The sequence below is a fragment of the Canis lupus genome, chromosome 18, assembly GCF_011100685.1.
Source record: "Canis lupus familiaris isolate Mischka breed German Shepherd chromosome 18, alternate assembly UU_Cfam_GSD_1.0, whole genome shotgun sequence".
In the NCBI taxonomy this organism is placed as follows: Eukaryota; Metazoa; Chordata; class Mammalia; order Carnivora; family Canidae; genus Canis; species Canis lupus.
The window spans coordinates 25,883,062-25,899,511 of NC_049239.1; the positions used below are offsets into that span (position 1 = coordinate 25,883,062).

The following is a 16,450-nucleotide window of genomic DNA, read 5'->3' on the forward strand; positions in this document are numbered from 1 at the left end:
CTTGTCCTCTGCCTGGTTGTGTCGGGAGGGCAGAAACGGTGCCCGGCGACAGCAGGGAGCCCGCCGGCCTTGGGTACCCGGAGCCCCTGCCCCGAGGGCCTGCTCATGGCTGCAGCCGCCACACCGCCCCCTGTGCCCCTTGCCACGCTCGGGAGCCTCGGCTCCGGAGGTGGGCTGACCTCCTTCCCACCCCCCCACCCCCGGTGCGGTGGAGGCACGCAGCCTTGGGCAGGGGCACTGCCTTGGCACCTGCCGGGAAGGAGCAATTGGCCATCGCACTGCCTTCCCTTTTGAAAACAGAACTTGGGTGTCAGTCCCGACCCCGTCGTCCCAGGAGGGGAAGGTGAACGGGCAGGGCCCTAGGACCACGCTGGGGGCAGCACTTAGCTGAGCTGCCAGAAGCAGAAAACCCCCCTCAAGCTGGTTGACACTGTGATGGGGGGAGGGGAGCTGGGAGCTGATCTGACTTCTGTTCACGTAAGTGGGAGTTCAGGCTCTGGGCGCTCCGGGTGAGTACTGACAGATGAAGATGCTCTCGAGGCCTGGCTCCTCCTGGGGGTGTCAGCGGTCGGAAGCTGGGTCCCAGCCCCAGGAGGGAGGCTGGTGCTCTGCCTGTGGGAGATCTCTGTGGCCGGCACAGACAGCGGAGAACATCTCATAGTTCTGGGGGTCTGAGGTCCTAAAGCCAAGGTCTCTACAGGCTCGAGCTCCTGGAGGCTTTAAGATCAAACCGGCTTCACCGTCGGCACACTGAGAGGCTGCTTGGGTTCTGGGCTCAGGGCTTCTTCCTCTGCCCTCAAGCCAGCAGCTTGCTGTTTTCACAACAGCCACTCCGGAGCTCCCGGCGTCTCCCCTCTGCTTCCATTGTTGCATCTTTCCTCGATCCTCCTCCTAACTCTGTCCCGTGAGGACACCTATGACTACGCATTCACCAGGATAATCTCTCATCTCGATCAGTATTCTTTATGTAACCACATCTGCAGAGTTCTTCTTGCCACGTAAGGTGTCGGTCACAGGTTTCAGGGATTGGGGCCTGGATGCCTTTGGGGCCGTGATTCTTCCTCGTTCACATTCAGTGGGAAGGCCGTCCAACCCAGCAGCCCAAACAGTCCTCGTGAGGTTGACCCAAGGTGTCATCTCAGGTTGTACCTCGCCATGAACACGGGGCAGCAGGAACCATCCCAGGGAGAGAAGAACCAGATGGACACCACCCTCTGGCCCTGAGAAGATTCTAGAAATGACCTTGCTGGAAGGGACATTCAGCCCTGCCACCGCTGAGCAGAGTGGCCAGCAGATGCTTGTGGACACTAAGTCACCTGTGACCAGCTTCACAACAGGTGCTGCTGGTCCAGAGAGCACAAGTGCCTACAGGGCAGGGGTAGCAGCTCACCCGCCTCATCTCTGCTCGGAAGCTACCAGGGCCCTTCGTTCATGCTGCCCTCCTCTCCCCCAGTGTGAGCTCAGATGGCATTTTCTCTTTTTCATAACAAGAAAACTAGTGCTGGATGCAGAAATACATTCTCCAAAAGGGAGAGGAGGAGAGAAGAGAAACATCAACAACAGGCAGGTGAAGCAAACACCTCAGAGAAATTATGTCAGGAAGCAGGAGGAGATTTCAAGCGAAACCCCATGTAATCTGAATTATACATATGCCATAATTTATTAACCCATTTTAATAATTATTTATTGAGCACACAGTACATGTTGAGCAGTTAAGCATGAAGGGAAAAGAAGTGAACACGAGAGACAAGAATTGGCCCTCTTGGAACTTTACCTTCCGGCGAAGGGTGAGGGGAGCAGACAATAGACACAACACAGAAAATGTCTAGTATGTTAGCTGGTGGCAGCTGTTGTAGAAAATAATTAAGCCCTCTCCCCCAAAAAAGAAAAAGAAGATAATTAAACCCTGAAAGAGAACAGTAAGTTTGAGCAAGCCCGCAGTTGTAAACAGTGCTCAGAAAAAGCAAGCCTGAGAAGCAGATGTCCCAGAGAACACCTGCAGGCTGTACAGTGGCTACGGTCAGAGGTGGCACTTGAAATTGTTTTTTTCTAATTAGTGATTAACGCCTGTCACCACTCCTCAATGTCATACTGGAAGTACAGTTGACCCTTGAACAATACAGAGGGGTTAGGGCAGCAACCCCCTGCATAGTCAAAAATCCCTATATAACTTTTGCCCCCAAAACCTGGCTGCTAAGAGCCTACTGGTGATGGGAAGCCTCACCAATAACACAAAACTGTCAGTTGACACATATTTTGTTATTATTGTTTATTTTTTTATTTTTTGACACATTTTATATGAATTATGTACTTTTTTAAAAATAAGCTGGAAAAAAGAAAATGTTAAGAGAATCACAAGGAAGAGAAACTACACTTAGGGTACTGCACTGTATCAAAAAAAAAAAATCCACAAATAGGTGGACCTGCACCATTCAAACACATGCTGTTCAAGAGTCAACCACATTAGCTAATGCAATAAGACAAGAAAAGGAAATAAGTTAGACATATGGGAAATTAAAGGGATGCACGCATAAAGGGCTTTGTTTGCAGATGATCAGCTATGTAAGAAATCCAAAAGAATCAGCGAAATAACAACAAACCATCCTGGAACTAATAAGCAATTGCAGCAAAGTTGCAGGATATAAAGTTAATACACCAAAGTCACTTGCTTTCCTATAGATCAGCAATGAATAATTAGAACTTGAAATTTAGGGGCACCTGGGAGGTTCAGAGGTTGAGCATCTCCCTTTGGCTCAGGGCGTGACCCCAGGGGTCTTGGGATCGAGTCCCACATCGGGCTCCCCGCAGGGAGCCTGCTCCTCCCTCTGCCTGTGTGTATTTTATTACTTTATACTTTATTTAAGTATTTTATTTATTTTTTTGAGAGAGAGAGTACAAACAGGGGAAGAAGCAGGCTCCCTGCAGGGAGCCAGATGCAGGGCTCAACCCCAGGGTCCAGGATCATGGCCCGAAAGGAAGGCAAACACTTCACCACCTGAGCCACTCAGGTGCCCCAGAACTTGAGATTCAAAACACAATACCATTTACATTAACCAAAAAAAAAAAAAAAAAGCTTATGTATAAAATAACAAAATACACCAAAGATCTATATGAGGAAAACTGCAAAAACTCATGAACGACCTCGAAGAAAAGTTAAATAAATGGAGAAATGTCCTGTGTTCGAAAAGTTAAATAAATGGAGAAATGTCCTGTGTTCATGAACAGGAAGACCCTGTATTACCAGGATTCCTGCTCTTCCCAACTTGATGTGTAGAGTCCGTGCAATCCCAACCACGATTGCAGCAGGTGATTTTGTGGATGTCAACAAATTGATTTGAAAGTTTATGTGAAGAGACCAAAAAGACCCAGAAAAGCCAACACGATATTGAAGGAGAAGAACAAAGTTGGAGGGCGCTGCCCGGCTTCAAGGCTGGCTGGGGAGAGACAGCGATCAACACCACATACAGATGAAAGTAGACAGATCAAGGGAACAGAATAGAGAAGTCAACCCCACACGGGCACCTGGGAGGCTCTGTCAGGGAAGCGCCCGCCTTTGACGCAGGTTGTGATCTCAGGGTCCTGGGGTCGAGCTCCGGGTCGGCCTCCCAGCTCCTTGGGGAGCCTCCTTCTCCCTCTCCCTCCGCTGCAGCTCCCCCTTCTATGCTCTCTTGCTCTGTTAAATAAATAAATAAAACCTAGAAAAGAAAGAAAGAAGCCACATACGTGTGGCCAACTGATCTTTGACAAAGAAGCAAAGGCGGGCAGCCCGGGTGGCTCAGCGGTTATCGCCGCCTTCAGCCCAGGGTGTGATCCTGGAGACCCCAGGATGGAGTCCCACTTCGGGCTCCCTGCACGGAGCCTGCTTCTCCCTCTGCCCGTGTCTCTGCCTCTCTCTCTGTGTCTCTGTCTGTCTCTCATGAATAAATAAATAAAATCTTTAAAAATAAAAAAATTTAAAAAATGGTCCCGAGACCTTAATGGGCACCTCACTGAACAGGATGCACAGATGGCAAACAAGCACATGCAAAGTTGCTCCACATACGACCCACGAGGGAAATGAGAGCATCAAGACACCGATCCCTCCGCACGCCTGCTAAACAGCCCGGATCTGGGACATGACGTCACACGCTGACGACACACGGAGCGGCGGCGGGCATGCAGGGTGCGCAGCCGCTTCGGAAGACGCTTGCCGGCTTCTCACAGAACCAAACCACTTCTTCCCGGAATCCAGCACTCACGCTCCTGGATAGTTACCCCGATGAGGTGAAAACTTGTGTCCGCACAAAACCTGCGCACGGGGGGTCACAGCAGCTTTGCTCATAATTGCCCCAAACTGGAAGCAGCCAGCATGCCCTTCAGTCGGCGATGGTAACCTGCGGTTCTGTGCAGACCACAGAATGGTATTCGGCACCCACAGCAGAACACACACACACACACGCACACACACCCCTAAATGCTTATCGCCAAGTGAAAGAAGCCGCTCTGAAGAGGTTGCGTGCTGTGTGGCTCCATCCAGGACGTTCTCGTAAAGGCAAACCTACAAGACCAGACAAAGGCCAGTGGGAACCAGGGGTCGGGCAAGACTGGGGGTGGAGAGGCAGGCGGAGGGCTTCAGGGCAGGGAAGCCGCTCCGTGCCATACTCTGGCACATCCGTGTCATCACCTGTGAGCCCAGGCCCACGGCGCACAGCCCCACCCCCAGCCTGAGGCACACCGTGGGCGTGGTGGGGCCTGTGGGGCTGTGCAGGCTCGCTGAGCAACCCGCCAGGTGGGAGATGCCGGGGCGGGGGCGGGGGCAGGGGTAGGGGCTGGGGCAGGGGCTGGGGCAGGCACAGGGGCAGGGGGCAGGGGCAGGGGGCGGGGGCGGGGGAGGGGAAGTTTCTGCACCTGCCTCTTGGTTTTGCTGTAGACCTAAAACTGCTCTGAAAATTAAGTCTGCTTTAAAAATCAACATTAAGGGACTCCAGGGCGGCTCAGCGTGGAGCATCCGCCTTCGGCCCAGGGCGTGGCCCCGGGGTCCCAGGATCCAGTCCCACATCGGGCTCCCTGCAGGGAGCCTGCTTCTCCCTCTGCCTGTGTCTCTGCGTCTCTCTGCGTCTCTCAGAACAAATAAAATCTTTAAAAAATAATTTTAAAAAATCAACAATAAAAACAAAGAAAATCAAACTCTGACAACACTCGGAGAGCAAATGGAAGAGAAAAAGGAAACCGTTACAGGAATAAAGGCCACCTTAGGAATTTCAGAAGCTAAGAGCAGCTGCCACTTTGAAAGCCCAGCGAGGAAGCCAAGTCGTGGACCCGGAGGAAATGGAATGGGGAGGATGGAGCTGCCCGCGGTTCCTGGGAAGACAGGACGTGGGACAAGACGAGAGACACGGGTGAAGGGTTGAGCAGGGGGAGACCCTCCCGGAGCAGACACAGACAGGCCACCATCTGGCGCTCGGGTGCCCACCCGCCGAGCACCGGCGCACCGAGTCGGGGGCAGCGGGGTGGCCGCAGGGGTCAGGTCAGCGCCCTGGTCACACCGCCTTCCCCTGCGGCACCCAGTGCGCACAGGTCCTGGAGCAGGTGGGCGGCCCGTGGGGGTGCACGCGAGGTGCCGGGGCCGCGGGGCACCTATGCACTCAGCCCAGGCGCAGGAAGGAGGTGGGGGCGCGGCGGGTGCCAGGTCCCAAGAGTGCCACACGGGATCCCCGGGGGCTGGGCGTGGGGGCCACCGGCCCACAGGCTCAGGCAGTGGCGCCGCGGCGGGTCCAGGATGGACTGTGGAGGAGTCCAGGCCGTGGGAGGCTGGGAGGTGCAGGCGGGACACAGCCAGAGGAGGTGGGCGGGCGCCGGGGGGGGCCCTCTGTGGGCTTGCCCCCTCATGGCCACCTGCAGGCCCCACCCCCCGGGCTGTAACGTCTTGGCGCTTTCCTGTCTCCTGCTCCTTAGGCCCCAGCGCCCAGCTCCCGGACCCTGAGGCCAGGTGAGGGGTCCTCCCTCCATTCCAGGTCTTCGTCCCTCGCCCACCTTCAGAGACCTTTCTGGGAGCGGGATCCCCAGGGGCTGGCGGGCGGGCGACCTCCCAGGATCCAGGTCCCCTGGCCCAGGCGGGTAGAGGAGTGCGAAGTCCCGGCCCCCCCGCTAGGAGCCGATCTCGGGCCCTGGCCCTGCCACATAGACGGCTCCGCTCTCTGCCTTCTTCCTTCCCTGGTGGATCTTCCTTGGTCACAGACCCACCTCCTCCAGGAAGCCCTCCTCAAGCCTAAGCGTGAATTCTCCTGCGCCCCCTCCCCAAGCACTGGCTCCAGGGAAAGAGAGCTCTGGGGCGGACAGAAGGCGGGCGGCCGGGGCCACGGGGCTCCCAGCCTGGGGCTGAGTGGTGGTAGCAGGTCCAGGCCAGGACCAGAGCCCCCCGCCCTGCAGGGGTCAGAAGGAGTGCACCCAAGACCCGAGGATTTCAGAAACAGGGAGCTGCAGAGGTCAGAGGTCAGGGAGGCCCCACTCAGCTTTGGGGCAGGGAAGGCCGCCTGGCCGTGCCCCCCAGCACGGCTCCTCCATCCTCTGTGGCTCCGGCCTGCCGCCCGGGGCCGCCCCGCAAGCCCTTTGAGACCCCACCTGCGGCCTGGAGGCTGCCAGGCCTGGCCTCTGCGGGGCCCCAGTGGGCCCGGGGAGCCCCCAGATGCAGGGCGGGCCCCAGCCCCGTGCCAGGCGTGTGCCTCGAGGTGCACTCGGCGCCGCACAAACTTGTCTCCCAGGATTTTTCCACACAAAACACGTCTCCCAGGAAAGCAACCGGTCTGATGAGCTGGGCGTGCAGGCGTTCCCACCCCGCCCTCCAGGGCCCCCACAGGACCATCCTGCAGTGAGAGGCCGCCCCTGTCGGACGCGCTGGGCCTGGGATGGAGACCGGGACCCCTTGGCCCACAGCCGTGGCCTCCGGGACGAGCCACGGGGCCAGCAGCATCCGGACCACCGGCACGGTAGGTCTCCCACCTGCACACCACCATCCCCCGGCCCAGAAGCCCCACCCCCAGCCTCACCTCGGCCTTCTTGGGGACCCTCCCCTCCCCTCCATCCTAACCCACCTGGCCCTTCCTCTCCAGCGCTGACCACTCCTAGGACCCCCAAGCACCATTCCCACCAGGGACCACATCTCCTGAAAAGGCCCATCATGGATTAAGGCAAATGTCGTCAGGGCCCAGGGTAAGGGCCTCCCGCAGAGAGAGTGGGCCCCACAGGGACTTCTCGGGAGGCCCAGGAGGTACCTGAGGTCACCCACCCCCACCCTGCCACCCCTCCAGCACTGGGCGGCTCAGCCCCCACCCCCCTCGTCCACCAGGGCCCCATGCTGGGCTCAGTCCAGGCCTACCCAGGACGCCCGGCAGGTGCTGGTCCAGCTGGGTGGGAGCACGCAGGGAAACCTGGGGGCAAGCCCCGCCAAGCCTGGCCCCGCTCCCCACCCCCGGGGCCGACCCCTCACCCCTCTCTGGCAGGCCCCTGGGTTCTTCCTCCCCCAACACACAGCCCAGCTCCCGTACCCCCAGACCGGGCGGGAGGCTCCTCTGAGTCAGTGCCCTGCAGCAGTCCTGTGGAGCTGAGCCCCAACTCGAGCTGAGCCCTGACTCATGTGTAGGGAATGGCCTTGTGCTGCATGGCCGGGGGGCAGGAGCCGGGAGGGTGCCAGAGAGGCCCGAGCCAGCGCTTTGGAGGCCTCTGCAGAAGCTGGGGGTCGGGCCAACTGCTGGAGTCCACAGGCCGGAGACCTGGAGGGTCATGAGCCCGGGGCTGTGCCAGCCTAACCGTGTACTTCTGGGGTCTCTTGGGCACGGGGTGAAGGTCCACAGGGCCCTCCTCTACCCCAAAACTCCACCCAACCCCCACCCTGAGCGCCACCCCGGGACCCTTGTGCCCCTGATGCCGACCCCTGCCTCGCTCAGGACTGGCCCCAGACCCCCTCCCCTCCGGACTCCCGGAGGTGCCAGAGGCTCCCCAGGGGCCTGGCCTGGGCCTTCCCAGGATCGGGAGGGCACCTGCCCCAAGGGCCCGGACCCCTGCAGCTCTGTCCCAGGATGTGGGGAAGGAATGGGAGGGAGGACAGTGACGTGGGCCTGTTCTTCCGCCCAAATTCCACCTTAAGCAAGCGGTGGCCCCTCCCTCTCACCTGGCCCAGGTGTCCCCGCCCCTGCCGCGCCGGGGCTGGGCCGCGTCTGTCTCCGGCGGCTCTGGGCGAGGCCAGTGGGGAGGGGACTCCGACAGGCCGGTTGGTGAAGACGCTTCGGGCCCAGGAGGCCCCGGCGGCCCCGCGGACCCAGGGCGCACCTGCCGCCATGCAGGACGGTAACTTCCTGCTGTCGGCCCTGCAGCCCGAGGCCGGCGTGTGCTCCCTGGCGCTGCCCTCCGACCTGCAGCTGGACCGGCGCGGCGCCCCGGGGCCCGAGGCTGAGCGGCTGCGCGCCGCCCGAGTCCAGGAGCAGGTCCGGGCCCGCCTCCTGCAGCTGGGCCAGCAGGGCCGCCACAACGGGGCCGCGGAGCCCGAGGGGGCCCCCGAGGCGCCCAGAGGTAAGCGGACGCCCGGGGTGGGCACCGGGCGGTGGGCACGGCCGCGAGGGGCCGCGGCGGGTGTGGCGGCGCGAGGGCCAGAGGCCGCAGGGCTGGCGCCGGGGCTCAGCGCCCTGACTCACAGAGGCCTCGCCCTGAGTCACCGCCCCGCCCCACCGGGTGTGGGAGCAGCCCTGGGCGCGGCCTCCCAGCAGCGGGGACCCCGGGCCCCCCGGCAAGCCCGCCCGGAGCGCCGCCGGCACATGGCAGGCCCGCCAGGCCTCGCTGCCAGCCAACCCGGGACACGCGCGTCAGGGCCGCGTAGCGCGGCTCTCACACGGCCTCAGAGGCGCGACACACACGTCCATCCGCGGGGACGCGGACACCCCGACACCCAGACTCGGGAAGCACACAGACCTGGGAGGGGGCGGGTCCGGGACACCTGGACCAGGGACACCTGGACGTGACCCAGATGCTCTTGATGGGAACGCAGGAGGGGGTGCTCCTCAGTGCCAGGCAGGCCGCGTGGGTGCGCGGGGTGGGCGGACGCGCGTTAAGGGGCCTCCCACACGGCGCACTCGGGCAGCTGTTCTGAAGACACCGTCTCTACCTTTGCCAAACTGCAGCGACAGTGACAGAGGGTAGATGGTGAGACGCACGTCCCAGGAGTTCGGGAGCCCGGCCCCGGCGCTCCGTGCTTTTCCCACCACCTCTGGAGGGTCCCTTCCCACACAGCGTCAGGGTGCTGGCCAGCTGGGGGCAGGGTCACCCGAGCAGCCGGGGTTCCCGGGCCCCCCCACACCCCGGCCTGGGCCCCAGCCTTCTGTCGGCTAAGTAGTCGGGTGCCCAGGGGTCATGGGGTGGAGGAGGGAGGAGGGAAGGGTTAATTACCACCCTGGCTACCCTACCAATTAGGGGGGGAGTATAATTTGGAGGTGGGAGTAAGGTCCCCCCAGGCTGAGATTCACCAGCGTCAAAGGGTTAATAGCCCCTGCCCAGAAGCCTCATTAACCTGGGCGGGTCTGGGGAGCGCACTGGGAGGGGAGCCCCCCGAGGCCGGCTCCACAGCCTGAGGCCCTCCAGGAGGTCACCCCGAATGGCAGGGGGACGCGCGACCCCAGCAGGGACCCTACGGGGCGGATCTGCCCTCTGTCCAGAGACCCTGGAGCCCACCCAACCCCGTGCTGTGTTGGCCTGATTTTCTACCCCAGCAGCCACCCACCTGTCCACCGCCCCTCTCTCCTCCCTGTCGCCCCTCCCCCCTTCCCCCACTGCCCACCCCGTCTGTCTGTCCACTCACCACAGTCAGGCTGGCGCCAGCACCCCCAGCTTCCAAGCAGCCGGAGGGGCAGGCGTGGCTCCTCCAGGTGGGAGAGGGACACTCCTGTGTGTCCGCAGCCCAGGCCGGAGCGCACAGGAGGTCAGCGTGGCTTCCTGAAGGCGGGGGCCGGGAGTGCGCGCTGGCCGGCCCGGAGAGCTGACGCTGTCCCTGGCACACTTCCCGGGCAACCAGGCAGCCGGGGGGGTCCAGCTGGTCGGGAGGGGGCTCCGGAGAGGTCCGGCCAAGGCTGAGGCTGGAGGAGGCCCTCCGGCTCAGCCCCGACACGCCGTCCCGTCGGCAGGCCCGGCCCGCGGTCACTACCACACCCTGCAGGCTGGCTTCAGCTCCCGCTCCCAGGGCCTCGGAGGGGACCCCTCGGTGAGTGACGCTCTCTCCATCCTCAGGGGTCTCTGGGGGACGAGGGTGGCTCCAGGGTCGGGCGGGAGCAGGGCGCCCCGACGCCCCCTCACTGCCGACCCCCCCCACAGACTTTCTGGCCCATCGCCAAGCCCACCTACAGCCCTGCCTCCTGGTCGTCCCGCTCGGCCGTGGATCTGAGCTGCAGCCGCAGGCTGAGCTCTGCCCACAACGGCGGCAGCACCCTCGGGGGTGCGGGGTACGGGGGCCCCCAGCCTGCGGCGCCTGCCCGGCCCGTATCCTTCCACGAGCGCGCCGGGCCGGGTGGCCGGGCCGACTACGACACCCTGTCCCTGCGCTCACTGCGGCTGGGGGCCGCAGGCCTGGACGACCGCTACAGCGTCGTGTCCGAGCAGCTGGAGCCCCCGGCCGCCTCCGCCTACAGGGCCCTCGCCTACGAGCGCCAGGCCGCCTGCGGCCGCATGCAAGGCCCCGACTGGCCGGACGCCAGCGAGGGGCCGCCCGGCCGCCCCATCCGCGCACCGGCCATGCGGACCCTGCAGCGGTTCCAGAGCAGCCACCGCAGCCGTGGCACAGCCGGGGTGGCGCCAGGGGCGGCCCTGGAGCCCGTGGCCCGAGCACCCTCCGTGCGCAGCCTCAGCCTGAGTCTGGCCGACTCTGGCCACCTGCCAGATGTGCGAGGACTGGACAGCTACGGCGGCCACCGCAGCCTGCAGAGGCTCAGCAGCGGGTGAGCGGGCCGGCTTGGGAGGGACCGTGCCCGGCCTGGCCCCCCGGGCCCCCGCTGACCCCCACCCCCGCCTCCCTAGATTTGATGACATCGACCTGCCCTCGGCGGTCAAGTACCTCATGGCCTCGGACCCCAACCTCCAGGTGCTGGGCGCAGCCTACATCCAACACAAATGCTACAGCGACGCAGCGGCCAAGAAGCAGGTGACGGCCCCCTTGCCGACCCCTCCCCGCCCCCGCAGCTGTCAGGCTTCTGCAGACGCGTGTTGACATGTGCAAGCGTGTGCAGGGGCACAGACATGTGCAGAGATGGACATGCAGACCCCTCCCCAGGTCCCCGAGCACCTCTCACCTGCCCCCACGCTGACTGGGCACACGCCGGGTGGACTCCCCGGCAGACAGCGGGGAGGAGCGTGTGACGTGCATACACACAGCACCCCTGCTCACTCTGCACGTGTCCATGCCCCTACACATACCTACACACCCCTACACACCTCTGCACATGTCCGTGCCCCTGCACATGCCTGCACACACCTGCACACCTCAGCACGTGTCCATGCCCCTGTACACGCCTGCACACCCCTGCATGTGTCTGTGCCCTTGCACATGTCTGTACACTTTTGCACATGCCTGTACACCTCTGCACATCCGTGCCCCTGCACACATCTGTACACCTCTGCACATGCCTGCACATGCCTATACATCTCTGCACACCTCTGCATGTGTCTGTGCGTCTGTACACCTCTGCACACGCCTGGACACCTCTGCACGTGTCCACCCCCCTGCACACGTCTGTACACCTCTGCACATGCCTGCACACCTCTGCATGTATCTGTGCTCCTGCACACGTCTGTACAACTCTGTCCATGCCTGCACATGTTTGTACACCTCTGCACGTGTCTGTGCCTTTGCACACATCTGCACACGCCTTCTGCATGTGTCTGTGCCCTTGCACACGCCTGCACACCCCTGCATGTGTCTGTGCCCCTGCACACGCCTGCACACTCCTGCACACTTCTGCACGTGTCTGTGCCCTTGCACATGCCTGCACACCTCTGCATGTGTCTGTGCCCTTGCACATGTCTGTACACCTCTGCACACGCCTGTACACCTCTGCACATGCCAGCACATGCTTGTACACCTCTGCACGTGTCCACTCCCCTGCACACGTCTGGACACCTCTGCACACGCCTGCACATGCCTATACATCTCTGCACACCTCTGCACGTGTTTGTGCGTCTGTACACCTCTGCACATGCCTGCATACCTCTGCACGTGTCCACCCCCCTGCACACGTCTGGACACCTCTGCACATGCCTGCACACCTCTGCATGTGTCTATGCTCCTGCAGAGTCTGTACACCTCTGCACATGCCTGTACACTTCTGCACGTCTGTGCCCCTGCACACATCTGTACAACTCTGCACATGCCTGCACATGCTTGTACACCTCTGCACGTGTCTGTGCCTTTGCACACGTCTGTATACCTCTGCACATGCCTACACACGCCTTCTGCATGTGTCTGTGCCCTTGCACACGTCTGTACACCTCTGCACACACCTGTCCACCTCTGCACATGTCTGTGCCCCTGCACACGCTTGCACATGTCAACACGCGTCTGCAGAAGCCTGCACACACGTACACACCTGCGTCTGTCTCCATCACCAGCACCGCCCTCGTGTCCTCGCGTATGTCTACATACGCCCGTGCGACATGCACACGTGTGCTGACAGCCACGCGGCTGTGTGTGCAGGCCCGCAGCCTTCAGGCTGTGCCCCGGCTGGTGAAGCTCTTCAACCACGCCAACCAGGAGGTGCAGCGCCACGCCACAGGCGCCATGCGCAACCTCATCTATGACAACGCAGACAACAAGCTGGCCCTGGTGGAGGAGAACGGCATCTTCGAGCTGCTGCGGACGCTGCGCGAGCAGGACGATGAGCTGCGCAAGAACGTCACAGGTGGGCCTGCCCGCCCACAGCCCCGGGCCAACGCCGCTGCCCCCTGCCTTTCTGCCCCGTCCTCTCTTCCTCGTCCCCACACCCCCTCGACCCCCACTCCTCTTTGGCACATCCCTGCCCCCGAGTGTTGTGCTCTCCATGGTGTCACCGCCCCACGACCTGCAGGTCCCACGTAGGCTTTCTCATGGGGCTGTTGGGTGAAGCTCCCAAGGCCAGCGGGAGCGTCGGCCCCAGTCCCCCTGGAGGGCCCGGCGGGGCCCAGCAGGCTGTCGCTGACCACGGCTGCGGCACCCCCGCCGCAGGCATCCTGTGGAATCTGTCCTCCAGCGACCATCTCAAGGACCGCCTGGCCCGGGACACCCTGGAGCAGCTCACGGACCTGGTGCTGAGCCCCCTCTCAGGGGCCGGGGGGCCACCCCTCATCCAACAGAACGCTTCTGAGGCCGAAATCTTCTATAATGCCACTGGGTTCCTCAGGTGGGCCGGGGAGGGGACGGTGAGCGGGTACAGGCCGTGCTGGCAGCCAGGGGCAGAGGGCTGGGTGCCTGGAGCAGGGACCCTCGGCTCTGAGGTCGGGATGGTCGGGCGGAGCTGGCCAGGGGCTGGCGAAACGAGGCACAGGTGCCGACACAGGCGGGACGGGAAGCTGACAGTGGCTGGCGTGTCAGGTGTCGAGGCTCTGGGGGCTGCGGGCTCATCTGACCCTATAACCCCACTCTGGACACTCGGACGGGCGACTGGGCGATGGGCACACAGAGGCACCAGGGCCAGCAGCGCCCGCTCAGGGGACAGAGGGGGCCTTGGGCCCAGGGGCACAGCCCTTGGTCGGTTCCCGCTGGGGGGCCTCTGACCTTCCTCCGCCTGCAGGAACCTCAGTTCGGCTTCCCAGGCTACTCGCCAGAAGATGCGCGAGTGCCACGGGCTCGTGGATGCCCTGGTCACCTACATCAACCACGCCCTGGACGTGGGCAAGTGTGAGGACAAGGTGAGAGGCGGCCGCGGCCTCAGGGCCCGGGGGGCTCCCAGCCCACTCTGACCAGGGTCTGCCCTCTGCAGAGCGTGGAGAACGCCGTGTGCGTGCTGCGGAACCTGTCCTACCGACTGTACGACGAGATGCCGCCCTCGGCCCTGCAGCGGCTGGAGGGCAGGGGCCGCAGGGACGTGGTGGGGGCGCCCCCCGGCGAGGTGGTGGGCTGCTTCACGCCTCAGAGCCGGCGGCTGCGAGAGGTGGGCACGGGCAGGGCCGCGGGGAAGGGGAGGGGAGCGGGGCCTGGGCCCGCCCGGCTGACCCTCCGCGCCTGCCCCCAGCTGCCCCTCACGGCCGACGCGCTCACCTTCGCCGAGGTGTCTAAGGACCCCAAGGGTCTCGAGTGGCTGTGGAGCCCCCAGATCGTGGGGCTGTACAACCGGCTGCTGCAGCGCTGCGAGCTCAACCCGCACACCACCGAGGCGGCCGCGGGGGCGCTGCAGAACATCACCGCAGGCGACCGCCGGGTGAGGGGCGCCGAGCAGGGATGGCAGGGGGTCTCGGGGGTTGGCAGGAGCCGAGACACCAGCGGGAGGGACAGGATGTGCGGCCGGAGGGACAGGGCGGGGGGCAGCCCGCAGAGGCGCGGCCGAGGATTCGGGTACACACTGGCCGTAGGCGCAGGCCGAGCCAGGTCACGCGGGGAGGCTCCGCGGGGGACAGAGGGACGGACAAGAGCCGGCCTGGCCGGCCGCCCTCACTGCTGCCCTTGCACCCGCAGTGGGCGGGCGTGCTGAGCCGCCTGGCCCTGGAGCAGGAGCGCATCCTGAACCCGCTGCTCGACAGGGTTCGCACCGCCGACCACCACCAGCTGCGCTCGCTGACCGGCCTCATCCGAAACCTGTCTCGGAACGCCAGAAACAAGGACGAGATGTGTGAGTGGGGCCGGCGCCCAATCTGCCCTCACCCTGCCCGCCCTGCCCTCACCCTGCCGGGTCACAGGCTCACGCCTGCACTTCCTGGGCTGGCCTCTGGGAGGCGGCGGCGCTGGGGAAGCCGTGGTGGGTGGGGGGGACCGGAGCGCTAAGGCGGCCAGGAGTGCAGGTGGAGGCTGGCTTCCCGACCTCCCGACCTCCTCCCGGCAGCCACCAAGGTGGTGAGTCACCTGATTGAGAAGCTTCCTGGCAGCGTGGGCGAGAAGTGTCCACCGGCCGACGTGCTGGTCAACATCATAGCTGTGCTGAACAACCTGGTGGTGGCCAGTCCCATCGCCGCCCGGGACTTGCTCTACTTCGACGGGCTCCGAAAGCTGGTCTTCATCAAGAAGAAGCGGGACAGGTGAGCCCCCCACCATCCATACCTGCCTCATGGCTGGCACGTCCCCCCACCGTCTGCACCTGCCTCGTGGCTGTCCCGTCCCCCCACCGTCCACACCTCCCTCGTGGCCGCCTGTCCCCTGCTGACTCCTTTCCCCCCCACCAAGCCCCGACAGTGAGAAGTCCTCCAGAGCGGCCTCCAGCCTCCTCGCCAACCTGTGGCAGTACAGCAAGCTCCACCGGGACTTCCGGGCGGTATGTCCCAGCGATCCAGGGCAGGCAGGGCCACCGGTGTTGGACCTGGGAGCAGGACCTGGGTGCAGAACACTGGGGTGAGGGGGAGCTGAGCAGGAGGGGGTGGACACGGGAAGTCCTGCGGAACACGCAGACTCAGGAAGTGGGCAACACAGGACACCAGAGACCCAGAGAGAGGGGTCCAGGCCCAGCGGACCAGGAAGGGTGGGGCCTGGGGAGAGCAGGGCCCAGCAGGCAGGCACCCTCACTCTGGGCCTCCTCTCCACTGCAGAAGGGATATCGGAAGGAGGACTTCCTGGGCCCGTAGCGAGGCCTTCCTGGAGGAGGAGGATGCAATGTAGCCCGGCCTACAGGAGACAGGCTCAGCTCCGCACTGCTCGCTGGCCAGCCCAGCGGAGGAGGCTGACGGCCTGGGGCCTCTCGCTGGAGCCCCGTGTGCAACTCTGAAGGGCCCAGGACACCAGGGAGGGGCTGGGGGCTGGTTGTAGGGACTTGGCTTCTATAGGGCAGGGGGTAGGGCAGGGCTTGAGGCTGCTCTGGTGCATGGGGTGGTGACCAGGTCATAGGGGCAGAGGTGGGAGCTGCCAGTGCTGGGAATAAAGGTGGCCATGAACACAGCCCTGCAGTTTTCTTCAGCGGGCCCGACCCAGGGACACAGCAGCGTCCCTGAGCACAACCAGGCCTGACCCTGGGGATACTCACCCCCTGAGCACCCCCAGAAGCTTCTCCAGGTCAGGATGCCCAGGACAAGGAGGAGAGAGCATCCAGCGGGGAATGCTGGCAAGAACGGAGGCAATGGGGCAGACAGCAGGGTGAGCCTTGATGCCAGCCGAGGCCCAGTCACAGCAGAGCTGGGGACTTTGTGCAGAGAGGGCCGACCGGTCCCTGCAGAGCCACGAGCTCCCCAGGCTGCCCTGCTGCCCCGTTGCGCTGTACTCATGTGGCCCAGCACCTCCCTCCGCCCTGCCTCACTGGGCCTGGGGTCCTGGCTGGGGAGTCACTCT

General features: G+C 63.3%; 1 protein-coding gene across 2 annotated transcripts; it reads left to right on the top strand.

Moving 5' to 3' along the window:
• The first annotated feature begins 6,817 nt into the window (after positions 1-6,817).
• On the top strand, positions 6,818-16,063 carry PKP3 (plakophilin 3). 2 transcript variants are annotated; one of them, XM_038562908.1, is made up of 15 exons: positions 6,818-6,965; positions 7,089-7,188; positions 8,349-8,544; positions 10,146-10,222; positions 10,333-10,952; positions 11,032-11,155; positions 12,704-12,908; positions 13,211-13,385; positions 13,776-13,893; positions 13,965-14,135; positions 14,217-14,402; positions 14,657-14,810; positions 15,021-15,213; positions 15,359-15,446; positions 15,718-16,063. In XM_038562908.1, the coding sequence occupies exons 2-15, from the start codon at positions 7,171-7,173 to the stop codon at positions 15,751-15,753; spliced, it is 2,361 nt and encodes a 786-aa protein (XP_038418836.1). In that variant the 5' UTR covers positions 6,818-6,965; positions 7,089-7,170; the 3' UTR covers positions 15,754-16,063. The 2 variants fall into 2 exon arrangements, with proteins under 2 accessions (XP_038418836.1, XP_038418835.1); XM_038562907.1 differs by lacking the exon at positions 7,089-7,188 and having other exon boundaries at positions 6,832-6,965.
• The last annotated feature ends 387 nt before the right edge of the window (positions 16,064-16,450 follow it).